Raw genomic sequence first — 26,775 nt, forward strand, 5'->3', positions numbered from 1 at the left:
ATGAGAAAGATAGTTTCTTCAGATCTGTTCCCCTGCCCAGGCTACTTTGAAGGACTGGTTGGGAAAGTTGGGGGGTCAAAGGAGTGGCCCAATGGGAGCTCCCAACCACAACCCCCTCCCCCAGGTTACACAGTGGCCCTGCTGCACAAGGCCTGCGGCCTCTCCTATGTGGCAGGGGCTCCACGGTACAAGCAGCGGGGGGGCGTGTTTCAGCTCCAGAAGGAGGGCAGAGAGACCAACTTCGTGCCGGTGCTGGCGGGAGAGCAGGTAGCTGCGGGAGAAGGATGCCCCTGTTGCTATACATGGAGGAGGTAGAGGCCCTGCAGGGAGTGGGACAGGCTCCAAGGCCTGCAGAGGGTTGTTGGCTCAGCCTGGACAGCACTCAGGCAGACTGCAGTGCCATTGCCCCAGCTCTGCATGTCTGATTGTCAGCTGGGTTCCCCCACTGTAGGGGATATAGCTGCTCACCCAGGCTTCTTTGTGACTCTGGTGAACAAACTGATCCAGAATGACCCAAACTGGTAGTCCAGGAAGAGCAGCAGCAGGAACCGACCTTGCTGAGGGGTGTCAGAGGAGGTCTCCCCAGTACCCTTGTGAGCTGAGTTCCTCCTGGGCTGTAGATGGGATCCTATTTTGGCTCTGAGCTGTGCCCTGTGGACATTGACATGGATGGGACCACGGACTTCTTGCTGGTGGCTGCTCCATTTTACCACATTCATGGAGAGGAAGGCAGAGTCTATGCGTACCGTCTGAATGAGCAGGTAGGCGTCTCCATCTCTGAAAGCTTGCTGAGGTCGCGGCTGCTCGGCCTGGTACAGATGTGATGGAGGCTGGGAGCACCCTGGCCCTGCCTTGCATGGAAGGACGGTGATGGGGAGGTGCTCAGGGTGGATGGGGGCCACGTGGGGCACCATCACCTCTCCTCCCATACTCTGCTTTCTCACTTTAACCACCCCATCATCTCATGTTGATGATGGTACTATCCACATAGCTGCAGAGTTGACAGGGCATGTTTTGTCCATGATCTCACTTGTTTCACACAGTAACTGTGTCACTCCCATTTTACAGGTGAGGAAGCTGAGGCTCAGTGATATTGAGACTTGCTCAAGCTTATGTAGCAACTGTGTGGTAGAGCCAAGATTAGAGCCCAGGCCTCCCAATTGCCAGTTTAGTACCCGTGACTGTGGGAACAGAGGGGGCAGGTTCTGGGTCCTGAACTGCAAGGCAGGAGGATCCCAGCTTTACCACTCACTCACTCACTCACTGTGTGACCTCCGGGAGGTCCGTCGCCTTCTCTGAGCCTCAGCCTCCCTGCTAGAGAATCAGAAACGAGCCCAATGATCATGCCTCCTGGGGTTGCATGGGTGTGCACCCCACATCCCTCTCTTGAGGGCTGAGCTGCCTCTTTGCTTTACAGAATGGTTCCTTCTCCTTGGCATGCACTCTGAGTGGGCACCCTGGATTCACTAATGTGCGATTTGGCTTTGCCATGGCAACAATAGGGGATATCAGTCAGGATAACCTCACAGATGTGGCCGTCGGGGCCCCGCTGGAGGGTCTCGAGGCAGTTGATGGCACCAGCTTTGGCAGTGTGTACATCTACAATGGACGCCAGGATGGCCTTTCCACCAGCCCCTCTCAGGTAACCTGCAGGGCTCTCTTCAGCCTCTGCTCTGGGATTCTGACCTCCCCTAGATGTCATGGCCTGAGCCCCAACCTAGCTCCAGTTCTAAGTGTCAGGCACGTCCCAGGGGGTCAGAGGTGCCCAATGAGGCACAGAGGTCTCTCGGAAGGTCCAGGCCAGGGCCTCGCCCCAGGCACTTCCAGTGGGGTAAGAGGTTATGGCAACATCTGTCTATTTCCTGACCTGTATCTCCCTTTTTTAACATTCCTGACCATGGACCTGCCTCAGATTCTCCTTCCTCTCCTTCTGTCCCTTCTCTGGCTCCTGTCCCCCACGCAACTCCTCCATGCCTTAACTCTCATCTCCCAGGACTCCATTACCAGCCTCTCATGTTACATATTTTATGGGTACTTTTACCTACTTCAGCCCACAGTTTCTCTCCTAACTTCAGTCCTGTATGTCTAGCTGCCCCCTGAGCACCTCACTGGATGGCCCCCCCAGGCATCTCAGTCTCATGTTGCCTAACCCAAATCATCCTCTTCCCCCAGACCTGCTGCTCCTCTGAACCCCTTCCACTCATCCCCTACACATGTCCTAATGATTCTGTCTCCCATATCCATCTCCTGGCCTGGCTCCTGTCTCTCTCCATCTTCTATCCTGTGTCTGATTAGACAGGCCCACCTCACTGCCCAGCCCCTCATCAACCCTCCTTGTACCCAAATCCCCTTCTGTTCCCACTGCAGTGGTCCCTGGCTATGTCCTCAGATGGCCCTGCACTTCCCCACCCTCTGCCTCCCTCATTCTCCCCATGTCAAGTCCCACCTGCCCTCCAGGGCTCCATTCAAATGCCACTTCCCCAGGGAAACCTCGCCCTTCTTTTTTCAGTTCCTCAGCTGAGGGCTTCTTGGGGTGGGGACCAAAGCTGACCACGCCCGATTTGAATAAAACCCAAAAGACTCCCCTTCTCCTCCTCCATGCCTTGTGTTTCTCCCTCCACAGCGGATCAAAGCTTCAGCGGTGGCCTCAGGACTCCACTACTTTGGCATGTCAGTGGCTGGTGGCTTAGATCTGACCGATGACCGCCTTCCTGACATCACCGTGGGCGCTCTGGGCCAGGCAACTGTGCTCCGGTAGGAGTTCACCCTGCCTTCTGCAGTCCCAAGTCCCAGCCTCACCTGGTTGCCCTGCCTTCAATGACCCCATGAAGACACCAGGAACTGATGGGAGGGAGTAAATGTGTTTGTTAAGGGCATCAGCTCTGGAATCTGCGCATCTGGCTTTGAACCTCAGTTCTCAATTAACCATGTGCCCTTGGGCAGGTTATTGTATTCTGAGTCCCAATTTTCTCATCCGTAAATGGGAATAACACTAGCATCTACCTCACAGAGTTATGAAGATTGAGAGAATCTTCGCAAAGTATTTGGTACAGTGCTCAGCGAAGGCTATTATTTTGATGATGATATGCGTTTCAGAGCTTCTGTGCTCCATCCCTCAGTGAATTATCAAATCCCATTGCTGTAAATACTCTGGCAAAGCACCTGTCTGCCCTATGATCTCCCCTGAGCTCCAGACTTGGCCGTCTATTCAACATGCCTCTTGGCTGTTACTGTCAGGCATCTCAAAGTTAAAATGTTTAAAAATTGGGCCTCTTATTCTCACTGGGCCTCATTCTCCCAACGTGCCCTTCCCCACGCTTCCCAGCTCAGTAAATGGCATCATTTGTTCAGGACAAAAACCTAGGAGTCATCCTCGGTTCCTCTTTCCCTCTGCCACCCCGTTAACAAGATTTTGTTGGCTCTGCCTCCAGAATACCTCCCAGTACAAGACGCTGTCATCTCTCACCTGCACCACTGCCATGGCATTCTTCCCTGCTCCCCACTCCCTATGCTCCATTCTCCACACAGATGCCAGAGTAATCCCTTTCTCCTGCTGCTTAAAACCCCTCAACAGCTCCCACTTAGAGAGTAAAATCCAAATTCCTTACATTCCTTACAGTGGCCCACCCTCCCCATGGCCTGGCCCTGCCCATCCCTCCATCCCCATCTCCTCTTACTACTCTCTGTCTCACTAATTGTGCTCCAGTCATGCTGACCTTTGTGTTCCTCAAACAAATCAAGCTCATTGCTGCCACATGCCTTTACACTAGCTGTACTTTCTGCTTGGAGTGAGGTTCCCCTTATCTTCAGCTCTTGTTAACAGATCTCAAATGTCTCATCAGCAAGGCCATCCCTGATCACCCAACCTAAGTAGCCCCAAATCTCTATTACTTTAGCCTATTTTATTATCATAGCATTACCTGTACATAGTTTCTTTTTATTTGCTTATTGTCTGTTTTCCCACTAGAGAAGGGACTTGTCTCTTTCCTTACTCTTTCCCGAAGATGCAGATCACTGCTTGGTATATTGGAGATGTTCAATAAATATTCATTGAATGAATGAATGAGCCAAGCGCTGAAGTCTCACAGTCACTTCTCATACATAGTTCTCTTTGCTGTCTCGTTTAGCTCAAGACCTGTGGTTTACCTGAAGGTGTCCATGACCTTCACCCCCAAGGCCCTGCCCATTGGCTTCAACAGCAGTGTGAATGCATGTTTGTGTTTTCAAATCAACCCTATGACCACAGCTGCTAAGTCAGGTAACAGGCAGCCTAGCTGACCTCCCTCCCCTCTGCCGCCCGCCAAGTGTTATGGTCATTCCTTGTCAGCTTCAGTAGGGGACAGGAAAAGAGGCCTGCCGGGGGGAGGGGTACAGGGAGTGTTATGAAGTCCTGGTGCTTGGAATCCCTCTATTAGAGCTTAGTTCCTTTGATGTTAGGCTCTATTTAATGGGAAGTGCCCCAGAAAAGGGTGACTGTGCTGTTAAATCCATACTATGAAGGGATTAATCTGACCCCTGCTGGGAAGAGGAGCTTTGGATCCCTTCCTCAAGGTTGAAGGATTGAGTTTCTGAAAGAACACTCAGAAAACAGCAGCCATGTCTCCATCTCCCATCTCTTCTATTCTGTACAGTAAGGGAGTCGCCCCAGGTAATTTGCAAGGTGCTTCCAGCTCGGCTATCCTCGGGCTTTACTCTGTGGTTTCTCTCTTCATTTTCTGAATTATTCTTCCTCCTTGTTTTCTCCTTCAATCATAGCTTCTTCTCTGAGCCCTCCTTCCCCTAAGGGAAGACTGATTCAGCCCTGCAAATGGGTTTGGGGCTGGGGCACTGAGGGACCCTAGCCAGGTGTCAGAAGGCCATGAGAAAAGCACTTTTGAAATGAAGAAACTCAGTAATCCAGCACAAGGGACTGGGTGGGGACACTGCTCAGGAGGGAACTTCAGGCAGGCGAGGGGCCCTTTGTCTAGGGCTTACCCACTCCAGCCTCATCATGAAGGCCTGGTCTTCATTTCCAGGCTTCAGAGAGACATTTCTGAACTTCACAGTGGATGTGGATGTGGTGAAGCAGAGGAAAAGGCTGCAGTGTTCAGACAAGAGAATTTGTCAGAGCCACCGTAAGGAGTGGGACGGCCGTGTGTCCCAGCTTTGCGAGCCCCTCCTGCTTATTCCCACAGAGGGAGAGGTAAGTGGAGGAGTTTAGAAGAAATTCCAGGGGAGTGTGTGTTGTTGAGAAAAGATTTGAGGTGCATGTAATGAGACAAACTAGACAATTGAAATAATCCTAATAGATGAAGAACCACATAATGGCATGAGAGATGGAGTTAATTGTACTGGAACCCTAGAGTAAGGAAATCTTCTGAAATTGAACATTAACTATACCTCTCATCTTCCTAGAAGCTCGACACAAAAGGAAATGCTCTAATGGCTGACATTTTTCTTGGTAACAAATCTGGAATAACAGGGGTTCCCCCCACCTCATGTCATCTCACCTCATCTGGTAGTAGCAGTGGGGCTGAGTGCCTTTATATGAATAAACATCAGAAAAATTGAACAACAAAGTAGAAATAAAACAAAAGGTTACAAAGGTTTACTCCTGACAAAGTTGCCTAGAGACATAGAAGACATGTATTTGTCAGCATTCAGAGCCTGCCAAGGCCTAGAAGGACCTATAAGGATCATTTATTCCAGTAAACTCATAAATTAGGCTTCTGCCTACACACCTGTTCCTATGTCTGTTCAGAGTGTTAATTGGATTACAAAAGAGTTTCTAGCAAGTCTATGCCTTCCTTAAATAAAAGCTACATTTTCCACGCAGCAGTTATGCTCACCTGCTCCCACGTGTTCAAAGCTCCTGCCGTGGCTGAAAGGTTCACTTAAGGAGAATGGCCAATGGCACCCTACCTAATCTCCTTATCTTCAGCTTTTACCTTTTAAATATGTCCTCCAGGTTGCTTCGAGAAAGATCTTTATAAACACAGATGTGATCATGATTCTTCCCTTCTGTGGCTTCCATTTGCCCTCCAAAAAAATTCAAATTGGTTTTTAACTCCTGATGGCCTCTGTGTTTGGGATGGGAACCATCAGGAGTTATCAGGCCTGAGGCCATAGCAGATCAAGTGAGATCTTCCCACAGCTCTAGGCAGCTTGGTTGAAGGAAGTTTCCTTTCAGCTTGGTTTATTTGGAAGAGGCTTACAACTTCTGACTCACCACTTTCATTGTTTATTTCTTATTCTGACTACATTAAAATTAAAAGTATTTTCCTTGTCATCTTGTCCTCACATGCCACTGACTCTGCATTACTTGGTAACTCTGTAGCTCTGTGAGGAGGACTGCTTCTCCAACATCAGTGTCAGCATCGGCTACCAACTCCAGACCTCGGAGGGCCAGAGACACCATCCCTACCCTGTTTTGGACTTCTACACTAAGCCGTTCGCCATCTTCCAGGTGACTCAGCTATGCGAGAACCTCCTGGGAGCCATACCCAAACAAGCACCTGTTCCTCCCACTTCTAAGAATGTTAAAGTTAGGAGGGCCTACAGACAGTATTTGGGCCCTTTGGGGAAATTGAGTTCCTAGGCTGGTGTTAACTTGCCCAGGCCCTTACTGATGGGTAACCCAAGTCTCCAAACCACACGCAAGGTTAGTTCCTTCACGTTCACAGAAAACGTGCTTGCTACATATTTAACGATGCATAGGAATGGGTTGTCCAACTTGGCAAGGGTCTCTGATGAGGTATGGTGGGGATCCTGGTGTGATGGGGGTCCTGTGTAGGGCCTGGACTAGAGCTAACCTGCTCTGTGCTGTCAACAGGATGCCCTTTAGTGCACCTACTAACCCAGGTCCTGACCATGGCCTTCAGGCTGAATGTCTGACCTACCAAACCTGTACCCTAACAGGCAGGTAATGTCACAAGAAACTTCTCTCGTAACAAGGGAAATCAGAGGGTGAAATAAACAGTCAGATTTCCTGATTCTTTGATATCTAAGGTGATTTGGTTCCCACCTAGGCCCTGGCCCCCATGGTAGTCTGTCAGTCTTCATTTAGAGCGTCTATGGCACATAGAAGCCTCAGCAAGATCAAAGTGACAACATGAGCATTTAAAGTAATAATTACAGTCAGCTGGAATGAATTGCGTCTCCAAAAAGAAAAAGAAGCAGCCAAAAGCAGTTCATACTGGCACAGAAAAGCTTCAGGTAGCATAAGTATATTTCCAGGTTATCATAGGACACTCATGACTGTCTAATATGTTTACAACAATGCTCTATATAAATTAAATTATATAATTCTTTGGCTCAAATTTTGGCCAGTATCCAATGACTCAGTCACAAATAGTGAATCGAAATAAAGAGTAACATAATCAGGGTAACTATTTACATTACTCATCTGCCCAGGAAGAGGGAGAATCAGCCTCCCTCTGAGTGAAGATTGTCATCTTGATTATTTTAGGCAAGAAATGTTATTTTAAATTTTTGATAGTGCATTTATTTTGTGAAGAATTTTTTGAAATTTGGTATTGACAGCAAGTTAGATGATTCAGAAAAGATTAGGAGAACTAATGTCTCAAAATTTCATGAATAAGTAGATGATCATTAATTATAAATATTCTGTTTTTTGGAAACTTTTTATTTTGAAATATTTGGCTTGCTAAAAAATTGAAGAATAATCCAAAGAATTCCCATGCATCTTTTATTCAGATTCCCCAAAAGTTGCCATTTTGACGTTTTATCATATTTGCTTTATCATTCTCTCCAACACAGATATCTATCTATCTCCACACATGTGTATGTGTATATATGCGTATCACACATGTATATTTTGCAGCCATTTGAGACTAAGCCACAGATATGATGCCTCTTTACCCCCTAATACTTCAGTATATATTTCCTGAAAAACAAGAACATTCTCTTACAAAACCATAGTATAGGGATCAAAGTCAGGAAATTAACAGCGATAAAATGCTATTATCTAACGTACAAACTTTACTCAGATATCACCAGTTGTCCTATTAATGTCCTGTATAGCAAAAGAGAACATTTTTTTTTCTAGCCCAGGATCATTCATTACATTTTTTCATTACTTATCTTTAGACTCCTTTAATCTGCGATGGTATCTCGGTCTGTCTTTGTCTTTAATGACCTTACCATTTTTGAAGGATCAAATAATAGGCCACTGACTTTGTAGAAAATGTTTCTTCGTGATTAGATACAGGTTATGCATTTTTGGCAGGAACATCACAGAAGTGAAGTTGTGTTCTACGTGCATAGCGTCAAGAGGCACGTCATGTTGATTTGTCCCTTTGTAATCAATAAGTATCTTATAGGGATATGCTTTGAGACTGTGTATTTATATCTTATATAACAACCATTCATGATTCTTACCTTAATCAATTATTACTTTAATGGTCCAGCAAAGAGATTTTTTTTTATTTTATTATTATATTATGTTAGTCACCATACAGTACATCCCCGGATTCCGATGCAAAGTTTGATGCTTCATTAGTTGCGTATAACACCCAGTGCACCATGCAATATGTGCCCTCCCAGCAAAGAGATTTTTTTTAAAAATTTATTCCATCAATAAAATGGGTGTGGAGAATTATTTGGTGTTGGGTTAGGCACATAGATGTTTCCAAAGAATGAGTTCTATCTGGGAGCTTGGTTTAATCCTGCTCTCTTCCACTGGGGTTGAGTGAAAAAGCAAGCTACTTCACTCTATTAAAAACAAAATTAAAAAACCTGCCCCGAACTGTCGATCTAGCCAGATAGAGTTCCAAGATCTGACTTTTGCAAATTGCATCTCCCTTCTCCAGGAAGTAGGTTTCCTTTCTAGCTCTGAGCTCTCGTTCCAGCTCCAGGCCGTGGTAACAGTCTTTGCAGAAAACTGCTGAGGTGGTCACTGGCTGCTGGGGACATAAATACAGAGATTCTCCTATTAAGGAGCTGGCTACGTTTCCTTCATAACAAAAAATAGATGCAGCTCCTTTAGAAAATTTGATCTTTCTGAAATAGGTCAAGCAGAGAAAGACAATTATCATATGGTTTCACTCATATGTGGGATATGAGAAATAGCGCAGGGGACCACAGGGGGAAGGGAGGGAACACTGAATGGGAAGAAGTCAGAGAGAGAGAGACTCTGGACTCTGGGAAACAAACTGAGGGTTACAGAGGGGAGGGGGTGGAGGGATGGGTGACTGGTGATGGGTATTAAGGAGGGCACATGTGGTGATGAGCACTGGGTGTTCTATGTAACTAATGAATCGTCGAACACTACATCAAAAACTAATGATGTACTATATGGTGGCTAATTGAACATAATAATAAAAAAAAGAAAATTTGCTCTTTCAACTTAACTGGGGCTGTTCAACCTTGACTGGGCCTTTTGGACCCTATGTAACCTTCCAAGTTAGTTTGTTTTAGTGTAAGCAAGATTATAAGGGGATTGCATCTTACCCACAGAGAAGCCTGGGCATGGGGGCCAGGAACCTCACAGGACTGGACCTGCTAATATGTGATTAGGTTTACCCCATTCCTGCTCCCACTGTTCCTGTCTCTACTTCTAAAAGGACTAAGGAAGCTTCTCTTCACTTAGGCTTTCCTCCCTCAAACGTTCAATTAGCGAGTCGTGAGCACTGCTGCTTAATTCACGTGATATAAATGTGACAGGCACCTCCACCATTCCATGAAGGTCACCCCACTTTTTACCTTGACCAGAGGCCTGAGTCATGGTGTACCTGTGTTGTAAGCCCACGCACACTCCCCACCCCTGACAGGTCAAGGAATGTCACAGTCACAGCTTTCTCGGCCATATAGGCACAATCCCAGCCTATCAGCCTTCACTTCCTTGTACCTGTGCTTCTCAGAGTCTAAGGAAGGAGAAGTGTGTCTTAAGGAGAAGATAATGAAGCAAAGCTACTGGGGATGTTGGTGTCCCTGGGCTGATCCCACTTCTCTCTGTTTGGTTACAGCTGCCCTATGAGAAGAACTGCAAGAATAAGTTGTTTTGTGTTGCTGAGTTACAGATGGTCACCACAACCTCTCAGTGAGTTGGATCCAGTCATCATAGTTTCTGCAATTACCTTCCTTCTGAAGGCTTACCTGGGCAAAGCCCTCATCACAATTGACCCATCCCCATGGCCCACAAAGGGCTTTGCATTTATTATCTCATTGGGTCTTCAGCCACGCCAGGAGGGAGGCAAGAGATTTGTATTACTGTTTTATAGATTAGGGAACAGACTCAGTAGTTGAAGGACTGTGTCAGGTCACAGTGGTCATTTGGTGGACTTGAACCTAGGTCTCTTGACACCCTGGATAATGCTATTTTCATAACCCAGTGTTTCTTGCTCCTAGGACTACCTCAGTTAGAGGTAGCCTCTTCCTTGGCTCACCTCTTAACCAAATTACTTAACTAATTCATTAAATATTTATGGAGCATCTCCCCTGTGCCAAGCACTCTACATGTTGAAGATACATCAGCAAATAATATAGACAAAAATTCTTGCCCTCCTGGTGTTTTAGGAGAAGATAATAGGTAAATTTTATATTGATATGTACTATGAAGAAAAGGCACGGAAGGTGGGAGAAAGTGCTGGGTAGGGGTGGGTTACAGTTTTAGAATGGTCGGGAAAGGGCTCACTGAGGTGATGTTTTGGAACACACAGGAGGAGGTTGAGGAATGACCTGTGTGGGTATCTGCAGGAAGAACAACTGCAAATGCCCTGAGATGAGAGCATGGCTGGAGGTGGGAGGAATGGCCAGGACACCAGTGTGGTCGCAGTAGAATGAGGAAGGGAGAGGTAATGTCAGGGCAGAGAGAGAGGTTATTCAGGGCTCCTGAGGCCCTATATAGAAGGGCATTTACTGTGAACTGGGAAGCCAGAGGAATGACAGGATCTTGCATTTTATCGGGCTCATTCTTGCTGCTGTGTTGTGGACTGCAGGCAAAGATGTAAACGGGGAGATAGTAAGGATCTATTATAATTCAGGTGAGAAGTGATGGTGACTTGGACCACAGTGGTAGCAGTTGAAGGTGGTTATATTTTGAAGTTAAAGCCCACAGGATGTGATGACAGATTAGATGTGTGGAGTGAGAGAAGAGAAGGGTCTGAGGCAGCTTCCATCATTTCATCCTGAGCGTCTAGAACTTTGCTGTCCAGTACAGTAGCTACTAGTCACATTTGGCTATTTAATTAAAATTTTAGTTCCTCGGTTGAACTAGGCATATTTCAAGCCTAACACCCACATATGGCTGGTGATCTTGAATAGCACAGATGTAGACTATTTCCATTACGGCAAAAGTTCTGTTGGATCACACTGAACTCGAGAATAACGGCAATGCCAAGAACTGAATGGGGGAAGCCTTTAGAAGGATGATTTTGGAAGGCAGGGTGGAGAGGAAGAGATAAGGAGTTTGGCTTTGGACATCTGATGGTCTTAAAATACCCTCCCTGGCTACTAGTGCTGTATATGGAACGTGGTACTGATGGCCTGTTGGCCAGAGGAGGCATCTGTGGGGAAGAACACTGTTGCCTGAGTCCTGGTAAGCCTTTTCATAGACATTTGTAGGACTTGTGGATGGCTTAGCCCATCTCAATTACTGAGGATCCAGTTGAAGACTTTTGAGTGCTTTGGAGTCCAACCTAATAAACAGATGCGGCTGTTTCCAACAGGAATTAATTACAGCAAGGACTTCCCTCCCAGCCAACGCCTTGTGGTATATATAGCACGCACAACTGGTCCTACATCGCCCTCTAGTGTAAATAGTAATCAGTCTCTTCTTTTTTTCAAAAGCATTATTGAGTCTAATCCTTAGCATCCAAATGTATCGGTGTTTCCCACGTTTTTGTGGACACAGATCTCCTAAAGAACCTAAGGAAGGCTTCATACCCTCCCTAGACGATCACACGTGCGTACATCAGTGTTTGCATTGGGGCCTCTGAAACTGCCCCTGGCCCTCAGGTTAAGCACCCCTGTGAAATATTCCAGCGGCTCCCGGATCTCTCCTGGGCTCTAGAAGAGTATATCCAACTGATGTTTCAACATTTCTACCATGTTACGCCATAGGCACCCCTCCTTATATCCCTGTCTGAACTCATCTGGTCAACTGCCACCCTCTGGTCTTCCTCCAGTGTTCTCTCCCTCATGAATAGCACCACTTGGTCACCTAAGGTGAAAATTCAGGACTCATCCTCGAGCCTTCTCTCTGTTGCTCTGGTTGCAAGCGTGGCCTTACCATATCTGGCTTCAATCCCTGTCTCTATCTCCACTACTACTATCTTACACAGGCATTTGCCGTCTCTCAAATGGATTTCCACACACAGCAAGCTCTAGCTACCTCTGTCCCCCATGTCCCACCAATCAATCTATTCTCTTCTCAGCTGTGATAAAACAAAAACAGTATAAAACAAACACATGTCACATTGCTTCCCAGAGCTTCATATCCTGTTTTTGAACATTTCAGATGGTTAGGAGATTTTCTTTGTATTGTTAATATGTTTTTCTGTACATCTCGATTGTGGATAGTGGTTTTATACTCTGGGGCCCCACAGCACCTCAGGAGACTGAAGGAAGCTCTCGCAAATCCCCAAGTCTTCTCTTCTCCAGTGTGAATAGACTGTTTTAAACCAGTCTTCAGGTTGGAAGGGCCTGAATGATTTTGTGGATGGGAAAGCCGAGGCCAAGAAAGAAGCAGGGCAGTATCTGTCTCATACACCGCTGATCTCCAATATTGAGCAGGGTATCTGGCACAGAGAAAGTACTCTCTAAGTATATGTGAAATGTATGAACTTCAGAGAATGAAGTATCTTGCCTAGGGTCGCAGTGAATTGGTAGTAGAAAGAGGATTTAAATATAATTTTCCCAACCTTCTTTTGAGAATGCTAGACCTGAGGCAAGTTAGTGAGACTCTCTTTGGCTTGTTTCCTTTTCTATGAAATGGAGAGTAACCATACATTTTATAGGGTTATTATGAGGATTAATTCACTATGTGAAGCATTTACCACAGTTTCTGCTGTATGGTTAGCACCATGGTAGCCATTATCATCTCACACAGCAACTGAGGTGGGTGTGGTGGTCCAGGCATTTGCTTATGCTGAGGGGAAGAAAATCTAGGCTAAATGTATCCTTTAGGCAATTTAAGGAGTCAGTTAAGAATGTGCTGTTGTACTGCACTGAGGTCTTCACAGATTAAATAAACTGGTAACATGTATCTATTTGCCTACACTGTGCAGGCAGGAATTGGTGGTGGGTCTCACGAAGGAGCTGACTATGAACATTAACCTCACTAACTCTGGGGAAGATTCCTACGAGACGACCATGCATTTGAATTACCCCAGAAACCTCCAGTTTAAGAGGATACAAAAGGTAACAAAGAAACATGCCACTCATAGCTGTCCCTCCTTGCATACCTGCTTTTTTATGGAACCTCCTAACTGGTCTCCCTGCCTCCAGGCTCATTCTGGTCCATCCAATAAATGATTATTAATGAGATGAATCTCCTCCAATCCAACTACATGCTGTACTGGGAGTCCAGTCACGCTGTTCTCTGCCTACAGAACCCTAGTGCTGCTGTTCTGCAATCACTCTTTCTTGCCTGCAGCCTTTCTTAACCAGGGTTCTGAGAGGGAAAGTCTCTAGCACACGAGCCTGCCCCAGGAAAGTGAGAGTCGGCTCTGCCGCTCACGGACCTTGGGTCAGAGACTGGAAGCTCGCTGCAAGATAACAGGAAACGGTGTTTCTCCCAAGGACATCCTGCAGCTGTGAAGTATTTTAACACTGAGAAACGTTCTCTAAAATCATAGGCAATCAGAAAACTTTGGTGCTTGAAGTTCTATCTATAATTATGAAACCATTTCACTTGACTATAGGATATAAGTCACTTTGAAGAGAAGCAGTTTCATTTTCCATCTGGGGTGCAGAACTTCAGATAGAGAATTTCTGGACACAACTTTACAATTCCTAAGAGTTTCCAAGGGAATGGGTCCCTGGGTCCAGACCTGATGTTGATGGACCCTTTTACACACAACCCTGCTTTACTCAGAGCCCATTTTACTTCTGTATCACCTGAACTCCACCCTTCCCCAGCACCCTTTGATAACTGCCTTTGCTTTCGTTTGCTGAGACACCACAATGCAGTTTTCCTCACTGTAAGGAGTCAATAAACCTGGCTTTGTCAGGCTACAAGTTTGTCCCTAGGGTCTTAGGCTATTTGGGCTAGGACAGCATCTATGAGATGAAAATAATGAAATTATCTCATAAGCTTCTAGAGTGGAACCAGTGCTGCACTATCCTTGGGAGAATTAAGAAAATTGTCACTGAAATCACCTTCCATATTCAGTGGTCGAGGCAAAGAACCCTAGTTGAGAAGGGCTGTGTGGCAGTGCTGGGGCTCATGCTAGCCTTTCAGCCCGTCTCAGTATGATAAGTTCGCCCAGTTCAAATGTCTCCTTCCCCCTGAAGACTTTACAGATTCCTCCTAGTTGGATTTTACCTCTTTCAATACAGTTTTTCCTTGTACCTTTCACGGAACCACTCCTTAGGCCTTGTACTTAAATTCCTCAACCACCTACTATTGATACCTTCTGCCCAGCTTGGGAGGAAGACAGAAACCAAGTCTGATTTGTGTCCCAAGGTTCCTGGCAGATGTCTGGCATGTAGAAAATCAGAGAATGTTTGTCAAATTGGTATCAGGAAACTGCTTCCTTTCTTGCTCTTTAAGAACAGTGTCTTCTCTCTGTGTTACCAGCCTCCTTCTCCAGACATTCAGTGTGATGACCCTAAGCCAAATGCTTCTGTGCTGGTCATGAGCTGCAAGATTGGTCACCCTATACTCAAGAGGTCATCTGTGAGTGTTTGGGTTGGCTGACTCTTCTCACTTACCTGGAGGTGGTGTCTCCTACATCCCAGTCTCGTTTGAATCTTGGTTGTGGTCTCCACATTTCCCTTTACTGCAGTCAATCCACAGCAGAGCTTAGAGCTGCCAAGTTTGCTCTCAAAGTAGGGAGTGGTGGGGTGGGGGATATAGCCACAAACTGTTGACTTACCCCCCAATACAGCAGAGGGAAGTTGGGAGTAGTATGGGAAGAGCAGCAGACCCAAAGTTATTAGTTCTGAGTCCCTCATCTGCCACTGATGATCTTAGTGCTGCGGGAGAGCTCTGAAGGGTTTCCTCAACTGTGGAAGGGGAATAATGCCATCTGCCCTGCTTACTCCATATTGACATTGTGAGGCTTATGTGGAATAATGGATGTGGAAGCACGCTGTGCTAAAAAAAATGTGAGGTATATGAATTATGTCCCAGGTCTGTTTAGTTAGTAGGAGGCAGTTTGAATTGTGAGTGGTAGAGAGGAATCAAGTGACCTTTTTTTCTTTTTTTAATAGGCAAACTTTTCAGTGGTTTGGCAGCTAGAGGAGAATGCCTTTCCAAACAGGACAGCCAATATCACTGTGACGGTCACCAAGTAAGTAGTACTGGTCACTGCAGGCCCAGGCTGTGGCCCTGGAAGTCTCCCTTCCATGTGTGTGTGTAAGAGCTATGGCTCTGTCACTGCCCAGGAAGAAGAGCCTCAGTGAACCCACAGAAGGAATCTATGCTCCTGCAGTGACTTGGCTTTCCCTTCTCATTATGAGTTATTTAAAATGTCATTTTATTGACACACAAAGCAGAACTATGGTATAGTCTAGTAAATGAACCTTGGACATAAGTTCTATTCCTGGTTCATTCAACTTGGAGAAGCTCTGTCATCTGCAAAACTTCTGTTTTGGGGGTAGGGTATGGGTATAGTGCTGGCGAAGTGTTCTCAAATGGGGATGATTCTGCCCCTCAGGGGCGATGCCTGAACACATTTTTGGTTGCCACGACTTGTGGGGTGAGGGAATGCTTCTGGTATCACGTGGATAGAGGCCAGGGATGCTGCTAAACAGCATACAGTATATAAGACGGCCTCTCACAAAAAAATTATTTGGCCCAAAAAGTCATTATTGTCAAGGTTTTGAAACCCTTTTTAGATCAGTGTTTCTCCAAGTATGATCTCCTAGCAAATGTTCTGCACTCTAATTACTTATCTTCAAGCATCTTTTCTTATCTGCCCCTCCCTGACCCTGAGAAGCCAAGGTCTATAAGGAGCTGTATACAAAGTGGGTGTGCTGTGAACTGACACTCTTATTTCCTAGTTTCAATGACAGAAAGTCTTCCGTCACACAGAGCCACAGCCTTCAATTCAAGCGTGCCTTCACGGCAGTTCTTCCTAAGTAAGTACTTCCAAGGGGCCAACACCTGCAGCTTCAGGTGGTCGGGGTGGATGTGGGCGTTCCCCATCTCTGACAGGAGGCTGCTTAAAAACCAGGCTCCTGCTGATCGCTAGGGCATGAACAGTTGGGTCCTAGACACCCCATGGTAGCCATCAAAGGAGAAACAGTGCCAACTGGTCTTAATACCAACTGAAGTTACTGATGTAACGCTAAGGAGGGAAGGGAGCTGTGCGACTGGGAAGTAAAGAAGGGGAAAAGTAAGGCCACCGGGGAATAACAATCAGGCACAGAACCAGCCCAAATATACAGAATTCAAATATTTTACCTGAACTGCCCTACCACCACTTTACATTTTGATATTCAGCTTTGATTCTTCTTGAATGGTGCCCTCTGTCCTGGTGTATCCAATTGGTAGCATTCAGGCTCATTTGAAAGAAGGGGGCCTTGAGGCCTAACAAGTATCCTTTCATTTGCAGACCTTCAGTTATGTACATGAACCCAAGCCAGGGGCTTTCTGTCTACAAAGAATTCCTCTTCAATGTAAGTGCTTAATGCTTATTATTGCAAAGTTATAGGTGGCAAGACAACACCAGTTTTGATTTCCCACTCTGATTTTATTTTGTAGATACATGGGGAAAATCTCTTTGGAGCTATATTCCAGCTGCAAATTTGTGTTCCAATCAAATTACGAGATCTCCAATTTATAAGAGTGAAAAACCTGACAAAGATTCAGGTACTTAGAGGTGGTTTTTTTTTTTTTTTTTTATCATGATCACATCTCTTTCCAGAGTGACTGTGGATTCTCAAAGGTATAAAAACTAGAATTCTAGGAAAGGAGTAAAAACAAGTTTAGTTAACTTGGGAACACATCAGGAGTAAATTGCCAGTCATGTTCACAAGAAATATCAACCATTCAGCTCTTAAAGCAACATTTCAGTTTTCCTTCCCTTGATGAAAAATAAGCAAAAATTCAAACCTTTTTAATACCAATAGAGACATTTATTTTTCCTTTGAAAAACTGATAAATTCTGCTTCTCTTTGTGACTGTCAAATAAGCCTGATAAACATGAGCTATTTCTTGCACTTCTCCCTATAAATCTACCATCTTCCTTCCCCCTCCAGTCTGTCTCTGCTTTGCTAAAGCCCTTTGCTCTCAGTTGACTCTTCATCTGCAGTGTGGCTCCCTTATGACACCTATGGCCACAGGCTCTGATCAGTATGAAAGTTGAGGTCTTTGGCTTTCCTGAATTTTGTTTTGCTCAGATTCATGAAATGTCAAGGTTCAAAAATGAATATATGGAAAGGCATTTACAGAATGGACTCTGCTGACACAAAGAGGGCTTATAAATTGTAATCATTTGTTCCCATGCATAGTTTATTTTTAAAGAACATTTGTTAATTTCTAGAAACATTTAGAAGGGGATTCCACCCTGCTCTGGGGATGGAGATCGAAAATAGCATCAGGGGCTTTAAGACCAGTATCCTCTCAGTTTGGGCCAATAAGGCACCTCTGGCTTACTTAAATAGACTGTGCTGGCAAAGCAAGTCAGTGGCAGAGCTGAAGCTCAGCATTGTCCTATAGAAATGCTGGATCTTTCTCTTCATTTGTTTCAAGGCAGGGGTGTTACATTTACTCTTGAAGGTCATCTGTTTCAGAATCTTATCTGTGAGGTAATGGAGCCAGAGCACATTATTATAAGGGTGATACTCGCCCCAGCAGTTGTTGTTCTCCTTCCTCATTCGCCTGTAGATCTCAAACTGGTAGTCACCTTCACCTGTAAATAGGTCCTCGTCCGTGGAAATGTCACAGAACACCACAATCCCATCCCGCTCCAGCCGTGACAGCGTGTAGTCAATGATATTGACTTGTACCCCACGGGTGGGGATAGTGCTTGTCTTCCCATTCAGGGTGTAGTGGAGCTCTTTGAGGCTGGTTTTCTTTAAGAGCACGTTCCCCCAGTGTAAGTCTCGGTGCTCGAAGTGCAGTGACACCTCTGCCACTGCGAGGGATGCTGTGATCTGGTGTAGGATGCTCTTTGCAGTAGCCATGGAGGACAACTTCGTTCTCATTTGCTCTAAGTCAACCCCTCCAAACTCAAATTCCAGTACAATGAAGAGCTGGTCTTCCTCAAAAAAGTCAGGCCGGTCATTTGCAGACCCTTTAGTTGACTTATAATGGTCCCAGGCTCTGAGGAGCAAAGGAGGGTAAGATCCTTGAACACAGTGCACTGAGTTCAAACCAATAAAGCCTTCCGTACGGTTGCACACCTCATCAGACAAGAGGCTCAACTCTTTAGAGATGATTATCTCCGGCAGAATTTCCTCAAAAGTTTTCTGATGGGCTCCATTGACTAAATCTGGTCCCTCAATAGCAATAATTTTTAGGGCAACAGGTGTGTGATTAGCAACTGTTTGAAACACTTCTCCAAACACCCCTTCCCCAATCTTCTGACAGCACTCCAATTTTTCTGTGGAAAGGCAATAGCTAAAGGGGATAGGACCTTCCTGATTGCATTCCCCATAAACCTTTTCAGCGTCAGATGCCTTTTTGTCTGTGACATGTAGTGTCTTTAAGGGGGTTAGCAAATACATGGAAGAGCAGTGCCAAGGAGATAGAGCACTATTTGTTCTGTTTATAACAGGAGGGTTTGAATATTCAGATATGAGGGACTCAGAGAGGGAACTGGCAATGGTGTGGCTGCTGCATACTTCTGACACAGCAGTCACCATCTTCTTCTTGTGGAAACTAAAGGAAGCCCTGGCTTTAGTCCAAGAGCAGGTATTCTGTAAGTGAGTCAGGTCCTGGGTGAGGAATGAGTCTTTTTCCATCTTTCGGTTCTTCTTAAACTGGTGGTAACGGAGAAGGGAGGTTTCTACTGTTTCCTGAAGTTTCCTTTTTCGCCTAGGCCCAGTTCTCTCAAGTCTGTTGATTTCCCCAGGTACAATACAGTTCTTGCAACCATCTGCCTCCTCGTAGTCCATCTGGGCAGCCCCTTGAGACCCAATCTCTTGACAGGAGTCCTGGTCTGTGGCCCTCTTCTTACCCATGCTTGATAAACCCGGCCTCTCCAGGCTCTTCCTAGCCGGTTCCCTTTCACAGCAAGACTCCCTCATATTCCTCCCATCTGCCCCAAACTCAGAATCTTCAGGGTTTCCAGAGTCCATAAGATTAAAGAGAGCTGACCTGAGGCTGGCATGGGCTTGGTGAGCCAACCTGGTGAACCTGCCTCCTCCTGTTGCTGCCTCCTGGAAGCCGTGGAGGGGTGCTGGGTCTGGGGATGCTGCTGGGAGGTGGAAGCCGCTCCGAATTTCGGAGGCCGCATCCAGAGAGGCGGAGGGGCCGGCGCTGGGAGAGGCCAGACTGCTGAACAGGGAGGCGCTGGTGCCCAGCTCGCCGCCGTCCCCGGGCTGGCTGCACGCACTGAGGTCCGGGCTGAGGCGGCCTGAGTTGCCGTTAGGGAAGGGCGGCGGTCCGAGAGGGCCGCAGGGGGTACTGCACTTTTGCGGTGGCCGAGCTCGCAGCCTCAGGCGTCGTGGGGTCACGATCAGACTCGGCCGGTCCTTGGAGGCTCGACCGCCGGGGCGCCTCCGCCCTACCGGAACGCCGAGGAAGTCGGGGTCGTCGGGATCTTCAGACCGCGAGGGGCCACCGCTGCTGGCGTCGCTGCTGCTACTGCTGCTGCCGCTGAAAAAACGCTTCCGGTCTTGCGGCGGGAACCACGGCGCGGCTGCCCGGTCCGGCCGCCGCGGCCTCCCGCAGCCCACAGCCCCATACGTTCGGAAGAGCCGATTCCCGGGTCGCTGGAGTGACGCCGCCATGGTCGGCACCCGCCCGGAGGTTCAAATGCAAACACCGCGAGACTTCCTTAAGACAGACGCGCCGGCCGGCCGACTGCTGGGTCCTAGGGCCCGGCCGCGAGCATGCGCAGTACAACGGGTCCGGCAGTGGTGGGAGAGGGTGGGTGACTGGCGGTTTGGCGTCCTCTTACCCGCGCTGTCATGGCTCTCGTTTCAGGCCCACACTGAATGCAGCTGTAGTCAGAAGCAAGAGTGTGGGAGCGATCCTGCTGCGGTGAGCGCGGTCGTCCCGACATGTTGAGGGAGAGAGGAGGGCTTGAAGCGGGTGACGTGAGCGGCCTGGGGCTGCCTTTGCCGACGTTTCCTGATGAAAGCTTAGCCGGGTGGCCTCGAGGCTCTCCTTAGTCGTTTCTCTGGGTCGCATTAGCCACGGTTAGCCACGGTTGCGGCTTCGCTTGAGCCAAGGTGGACGCTGAAACTGTTTGCACCCTCTATTCTTGGACCTTAACGTGCTCTGCGTGCTGAGGGTTCAAGTTTTCTGCTTTTTCACGCAAGAAGGGCTTGTGCTAACTATAACCGGAGTTTCCTTTTCAGTATGTGGAAGAATGGTATTCAGTGAACTGCACCATCGCTTCGAATAAAGAAAATGTAACGGTGGCTGCAGAGCTCTCCTTGACTCAATCTCAGGTATTTGAGATGGCGAATGCTCCGGATCTGATTGTCTCTCTCTCCGAGAAGAGTTAACAGCGTCTCAAGTGTAACATGTCCAAGATGGGTGTCTTGATTCACCTGTTGCCCCAGTCTATTCTTTATACAATTACTTGGGGTAATTTACTAGGGTAACTTACTGTAGTTACTTACCTTAGGAAATACTGGTGACTCCTTCCTTTCCTATATCCCCATATCTGTTCCAGCCCCAAGTTCTGTCATTCCACCTCCAAACTATGTTCTAAGTTCATTTCCTTCTCTCCATCTCCATGCTACTGTTGTAGTTCAGGCCACCATCTTTTGCCCAGGCTGTTGCAGTAAGCTGTCTTTTCCTCCTCTCTCTACTCTTGCCATGCCCCCTACAAATCTTTCTTCATATAACACCTATTTTATTTTATTTTTTTAATGTTTTTTATTATATTATGTTAGTCACCATACAGTACATCCCCGGCACATAACACCTACTTTAAAGGAAACATTGTGCCACGGCTCTGAAAAGAAAAAAGTGACATTTGAACAGAGTAAAACACATACTTTTTCAATGGCCTGTAAGACACTGCATGATCTAGTCTCTGCTTCTTCAACTTTATCTCCTCGTACTCTCCTCTTTCTCACTTCCTGTACTCCAGCTATTCTGTCCTTTCTGTTTCTCCAGTATTATTCTGGCCACAGGATCTTTGCACTCGCTGTCCCTTCTGCACAACACTGTTCTTCCACTGTATCTTCATGTGCATGGTTTCTTATATTTAGCTCCTATGTTCCCTTCTTAGAGAGGCATTCCCTGATCACTCAGTCTAAAGTGGGCGCTAGGATCAAGTGTAACTCCTCCCAGTGTTGCAGGTGAGAATGATGAGATCTGAACTGAAGGAGTAGCAATGAGGAATGGAGAAAAGGGACAGATGTGAGAAAGGAAAAAAGAAAAAGAATTGTCAAGAACTGATTTGGGGCTGGTGAGTGGGGCTGTGTAAAGGGAAAGGAATTGGGGGATGATTACAGGTTTCTTGCTTTGGTAACTTTGTGGTTGCCAAGACCACTAACTAGACAAAGGAATACAGGAGAAGGAATACGTTTAAAGGAAAAGATGCTGTCCAAAACCAATAAGTCTATGTCTAAAATAATGTTCTATCTATCTCCATCCTACAGTTACCAGTACCTGAACTGCACATCCTTGGTGAAATATCTTTCAACAAATCTCTATATGAGGGGCTGAATGCAGAGAACCACAGAACTAAGGTAATCCCTAGCTATTTTCTGGTTTTCTGAGCAGTGTTCTGGGGAAAACTGTGTCTAGGCTTAGAGGCCTGTACAGGCAACTCTTTCTGTTTTCAGTCTTGCCACTTCTGATCTTGACTCTACGGCCAGCTGCCTCTGTGACCTTGAATTAGTCAGCTTCTGCCTCAGTTTTTACATCTTTGAAATGGCAATTGAAGAAGAGGCCTAAGCTGAAATAACTAGGCTAAAATCAACAGCTATGTATACTTGAATTTGAAAATGTATTTTTAAAATTTGCCAAGTGAGAAATTATTTTTTTTTTATACATTGACTGTCTCCCTAGTGTGCAGTATCAGTATTTAGAGTATTAACCAGTTACTCAGGAATGTGTAATTCTTTTATAAATTTTAAACTAAATAGTAGGACTCTTGAGATTTCTTTACAAAAGTGTGACAAGTCAAAGTGATGTCTGTGATCTATGGGCTAAATGATCTTGTTGACACTTAACCTAGATGTGCTTAAGTGTCAGCTGGTAGCAGCAGCCGGCTGGAGAGATAATCCATCTGTGGGCTCTTTAGTCAGGCATGATCGTTACTGGGAGGAATGTCAAGAGAGTGAGACTGGATTGCTAAATATTAGGTCCCCTGATTTCCTTCCTGGAGGCGGAGAAAGGAACACTTCTCCAGAGAAGTGCTCCGTTATCCCACTGCCCAGATTAAAAAAAAAAACAAAAACCAAAAACGAATAGCAAGAAAATCCAAGCCTTACAGAAAAACATCAGATGAAAAATAATGGTTCCTTATTCCCCCCCTTCCCATGTCCCCAACTCTCTCTTCCCAAAGAGTGCTATGGTTAACAGTTTCATATATGCACATATTTGTAAATAATTTATTTCCCTTTCTTACTGTTGCTTTTATTTCTGTACATAGATTCCCCATAATTATTTTTCTTTCTTTAAATTCAATACCCTAAGCAAAGTATTATGCTGTTCCTGACAATAAGCAACTAAAGTAGAATGAACCTATGAGTATAAATAGCCATGTATCCAAGTGCATTTCATCTGCAAGTAAGGGAAAACTCCCACTAATGTTGCATAAAGGCATCTGTTTGTCTGGTCAACGGCCTGGCTCCTTTGCATCTTGTGCCCTACAATCTGTGTTGGTGATGCCTTCCCTTGTGGCCAGCACAAAGATGCCACCTCTCCCAGTGCTGTGTTTTCATGTGGCAGGATACAAAATAGGAAGCAAGAGATCAATAGCAAAAGGATTTCTCTAAGTGTGTCTTCCTTTTTTAGGGAGGGAAATTTTCCTAAAAACTCCCAGCAGCTGTCTCCTTACATCTTTTCAGTGAGAACTGGATCTCATGTCAGTCACTGACAAAGGGGAATAGCTCTGTCATGATTAGCTTAGACCAGTCATGATTTCTGAACGAAAATTAAAAGGAGAGAATGGTTGTTGGGTAGGCTACCATCAGTGTTGGACTACAAGCACTAGTATCCTGTGTTCTGGTTCTTGCTTCACCTTTACCAGGGTAGCTTTAGGTCAAATTTGGAAACTGTGGGTTTGGAAGAGGAAAAGGGGAAGAGGCTTTGAGAAAGAGGAGCATTTCTTCTACTGAAATCTGACCTTGGGACTTCCTTTCATTACTTTCCTAAACCCAGATTCTCAAGTCCTGCCCCCCTGACCTCCACTTCACTCTTCCATAGAAGAAAAACCAGCTCTCTTCTTGTTCTTCCTCCCTCTCTGTTGCTTTGCTCCCTCCCTATTCTCAAGGACCAGAACTTACTCCTATTAAGCTCAGCTGCATATGAATTAAATAGTTGCCTGGAGAGTCAACCCTAGGAAGTAACCAGTATTTATAACTTAATTGGAAGAGTCCTTAAAGGTAAATTTGTTCAGGGACGCCTGGGTGGCTCAGTTAATTGAGCATTCAGCTCTTGGTTTCAGGCCAGGTCATGATCTCAGGGTCCAGGGATGGAGTCCCACATCAGTCTCTGTGCTCAGCGCAGAGACCACTAAAGATTCTCTCCCTCTTCCTCTGCCTTCCCCTGCTTGCACAAGTGCATGTGTGCGTGTGCACGCGAGTGGTGTCTCAAAAATAAAAAAAATCTTAAAGGTAAATTTGTCCAGCTTTCCAACCCATACAGAAATTATTTCCAAAGCCCCCCTGACCTTGATGCTTAAACACGTGCGTGAAAGGAACTCAGTGTTTTGGGCAGGTGGAGAAGTCTTGGTGGCCCTCTGGCCCCGCTTAAGTCCTGGGAAGCTCTGGCCATGGGAGGGCCATAACTCGGTCTCACTTGGGAAGCAGTGTCCCCTGAGCTTTCTAGCTGAATCCTGTTAGTGAGAAGAGGGCTTTGACTCCTAAAATTGAGACAGCCTTTAGACAACAGTGCTGGGGATGGCTTCTAATAGAACTCTGTAAGTACAGTTGACTCTTTTTTTTAAAAAAAAGATTTTATTTATTTATTTGACAGAGAGAGAGAGACAGCCAGTGAGAGAGGGAACACAGGCAGGGGGAGTGGGAGAGGAAGAAGCAGGCCCCCAGCAGAGGAACCTGATGTGGGGCTCGATCCCAGAACGCCGGGATCACGCCCTGAGTCGAAGGCAGACGCTCAACGACTGTGCCACCCAGGCGCCTCAGTACAGTTGACTCTTGAACAACATGAGGGTTAGTGGTGCCAACTCCCCACATAGTTGAAAACCCATGTATAACTTTTGACTCCCTAAAAACTTTGCTAATAGCGTACTGTGGGCCAAAAGCCTTATTATATTAAATACTATATTCTTATAATAAAGTAAGCTAGAGAAAAGAAAATATTAAGAAAATCATAAAAGATACATTTATAGTACTGTATTTATCCAAAAAAATCTGCATATAAGAGTACCTATGCAGTTCAAACCCGTGTTATTGAAGGGTCAACTGTAGTATACATGGATGCCATTTTGCCTTTATTGTCATGTCTTTGAGGTGACATACACTTGAGTTTGGTGATGAGCTGACCAGTATCTTTGTCATATATTTCTTGTGGGATTTGTGCAAGGTCAAAAAGAGCTATCAGAACAGAGTTGAAAAGGACTTAGAGATCGTTTAAAATAGGTCATCATTTTGAAGAGGAGCTTGGGGCTCAAGGACCCAGGGTGGAATGGCTGGATGTAGAACTGATTTTCTTTTAGTCTTTCAGTGTTCTCTAAAACCTAGAGACCATAATTCTCTGAGACTTCTGTTAAACTGTCAAAGAATCCTTAACTGATTTCCTGACGGACCAAAATAATTTAAAGTATTTTGTTCCTTAGATAATTTTGTGGTGCTATTGTGTGTTTTTTCCATCCAGTTTTTGTTCTCTTTCCTTTTCAAGGCTACTTATGGTATGATTCTTTCTTCAGCCATGGCTAGTCTACTAATGGGCTCATGAGAGGCATTCTTCGTTTCTGTTACAGTGTGTGGGGTTGTTTTGTTTTGTTGTTTTTTTATCTCTAGCACATCTTTTTGGTTCTTTTCTGGGGTTTCCATCTCTCCGCTTACATTACCTATCTGTTCTTTGTCTTTGTTCTTGCATGCTGTCTACTTTAGCCGTTAGAGCCCTTACCATATTAATCATAGTTGTTATAAATTCCAGGTCTGGGGCGCCTGGGTGGCACAGCGGTTAAGCGTCTGCCTTCGGCTCAGGGCGTGATCCCGGCGTTCTGGGGTCGAGCCCCACATCAGGCTCCTCTGCTATGAGCCTGCTTCTTCCTCTCCCACTCCCCCTGCTCGTGTTCCCTCTCTCGCTGGCTGTCTCTATCTCTGTCGAATAAATAAAAATAAAATCTTAAAATAAATAAATAAATAAATAAATAAATTCCAGGTCTGATAATTCAAACATCCTTTCCATGTCTGGTTCTGATGCAAGCTTTGTGTTTTCAAATTATGTTTTTTTGCCTTTTGGTCTGTTTTATAATTTTTTTCTTTTCTTTTTTTCCTGATAATTTTTTCTTGATAGCTGGACATGATGTACCAGGGAAAAGGAACTGCTGTAAATAGGTCTTTACTAATGTGGTGAGGTGTGGGGAGGGGAAGTGCTCTACCATCCTGTGATTAGGTTTCAGTCTTTTAGTGAGCCTATGCCTCTGGGCTGTGAACTTCACAAGTGTTTCTCATTTTTTTCCAACCCCCTTAGGTGGGACAGGATACCTAGAGTGGGCTTGAGTTGGGTATTTCCCTTACCCCGGGTCAGTTAGGCTCTGGTAATACCTTAGCAGATTAGGCTCCAATTAACTAGTTTCCCCTGAGGGTAGGCCAAACAGAGTGCTTTGGCCTATTTCAAAATGGTTCCTTTTCCCCTCCCCTTGCCAGAAGCACAAAGGGATTTTTCTCCAGTATTTTCTGTAGGAACCTGGTAAAGCTCCTGGAGGAAAACCTTATAGTGTTGTGGGGGCTCTTTTATGACTGGGTTCCCTTGGGTTTTTAACTCTGAGAGTTGTCAGTACTGAGCTTCTCATAATTCATCAACTACAGATCAGGTTTTCTTACCCCAGCACTGGGAAGCCTCTACTCCCTTATTTATCTATCTCTCTCACCAATCTTGGGGTCAGCAGTTTTCCAAGTGTCCTTCCCTCTCTTAGGAAGTCAAGAGTTATTGATTTTTCAGTCTATTCAACTTTGTAGTTGTTAGTACGGAGTGGTATCTACCATACACTCTACATGTGGGACCAAAAACTGGAAGATTCTCATTAAATAATTTTAGACGATGCATCAAGAAACATTTAGCTTTTTGCTTTACTGTCAGCCTTGGTCAATATACAGAAGGTTGCCAAGTTCTCATATTTTGCT

The 26,775-nt window shown here is 45.7% G+C and overlaps 2 protein-coding genes across 5 annotated transcripts in view; one reads left to right on the top strand and one right to left on the bottom strand.

Annotated features, from left to right (window-relative positions):
* Nucleotides 1-26,775, top strand: part of ITGAE (integrin subunit alpha E) — a 69,364-nt gene that overhangs the window by 39,848 nt on the left and 2,741 nt on the right. For all 4 annotated transcript variants that reach the window (XM_034640839.1, XM_034640840.1, XM_034640841.1 and 1 more), the window contains 17 exons: nucleotides 125-267; nucleotides 621-761; nucleotides 1,418-1,642; nucleotides 2,624-2,754; nucleotides 4,128-4,258; nucleotides 5,016-5,182; nucleotides 6,317-6,445; nucleotides 9,966-10,039; nucleotides 13,227-13,359; nucleotides 14,741-14,839; nucleotides 15,376-15,455; nucleotides 16,168-16,245; nucleotides 16,722-16,785; nucleotides 16,871-16,978; nucleotides 20,261-20,317; nucleotides 20,638-20,730; nucleotides 21,895-21,984. In XM_034640839.1, coding sequence (XP_034496730.1) covers nucleotides 125-267; nucleotides 621-761; nucleotides 1,418-1,642; nucleotides 2,624-2,754; nucleotides 4,128-4,258; nucleotides 5,016-5,182; nucleotides 6,317-6,445; nucleotides 9,966-10,039; nucleotides 13,227-13,359; nucleotides 14,741-14,839; nucleotides 15,376-15,455; nucleotides 16,168-16,245; nucleotides 16,722-16,785; nucleotides 16,871-16,978; nucleotides 20,261-20,317; nucleotides 20,638-20,730; nucleotides 21,895-21,984 — 1,943 coding nt within the window. The remainder of the gene's footprint in view (nucleotides 1-124; nucleotides 268-620; nucleotides 762-1,417; nucleotides 1,643-2,623; nucleotides 2,755-4,127; nucleotides 4,259-5,015; nucleotides 5,183-6,316; nucleotides 6,446-9,965; nucleotides 10,040-13,226; nucleotides 13,360-14,740; nucleotides 14,840-15,375; nucleotides 15,456-16,167; nucleotides 16,246-16,721; nucleotides 16,786-16,870; nucleotides 16,979-20,260; nucleotides 20,318-20,637; nucleotides 20,731-21,894; nucleotides 21,985-26,775) is intronic.
* On the bottom strand, nucleotides 17,603-20,567 carry HASPIN (histone H3 associated protein kinase). The gene has a single exon (XM_019809061.2). The coding sequence runs from the start codon at nucleotides 20,062-20,064 to the stop codon at nucleotides 17,761-17,763; it is 2,304 nt and encodes a 767-aa protein (XP_019664620.2). The 5' UTR covers nucleotides 20,065-20,567; the 3' UTR covers nucleotides 17,603-17,760.

This window comes from Ailuropoda melanoleuca, chromosome 13, assembly GCF_002007445.2.
Source record: "Ailuropoda melanoleuca isolate Jingjing chromosome 13, ASM200744v2, whole genome shotgun sequence".
NCBI classification, from domain to species: Eukaryota; Metazoa; Chordata; class Mammalia; order Carnivora; family Ursidae; genus Ailuropoda; species Ailuropoda melanoleuca.

What these genes read in the sequence shown, in the direction of transcription:
- HASPIN (XM_019809061.2), bottom strand. Translation starts at nt 20,064, where the DNA reads ATGGCGGCGTCACTCCAGCGACCCGGGAATCGGCTCTTCCGAACGTAT.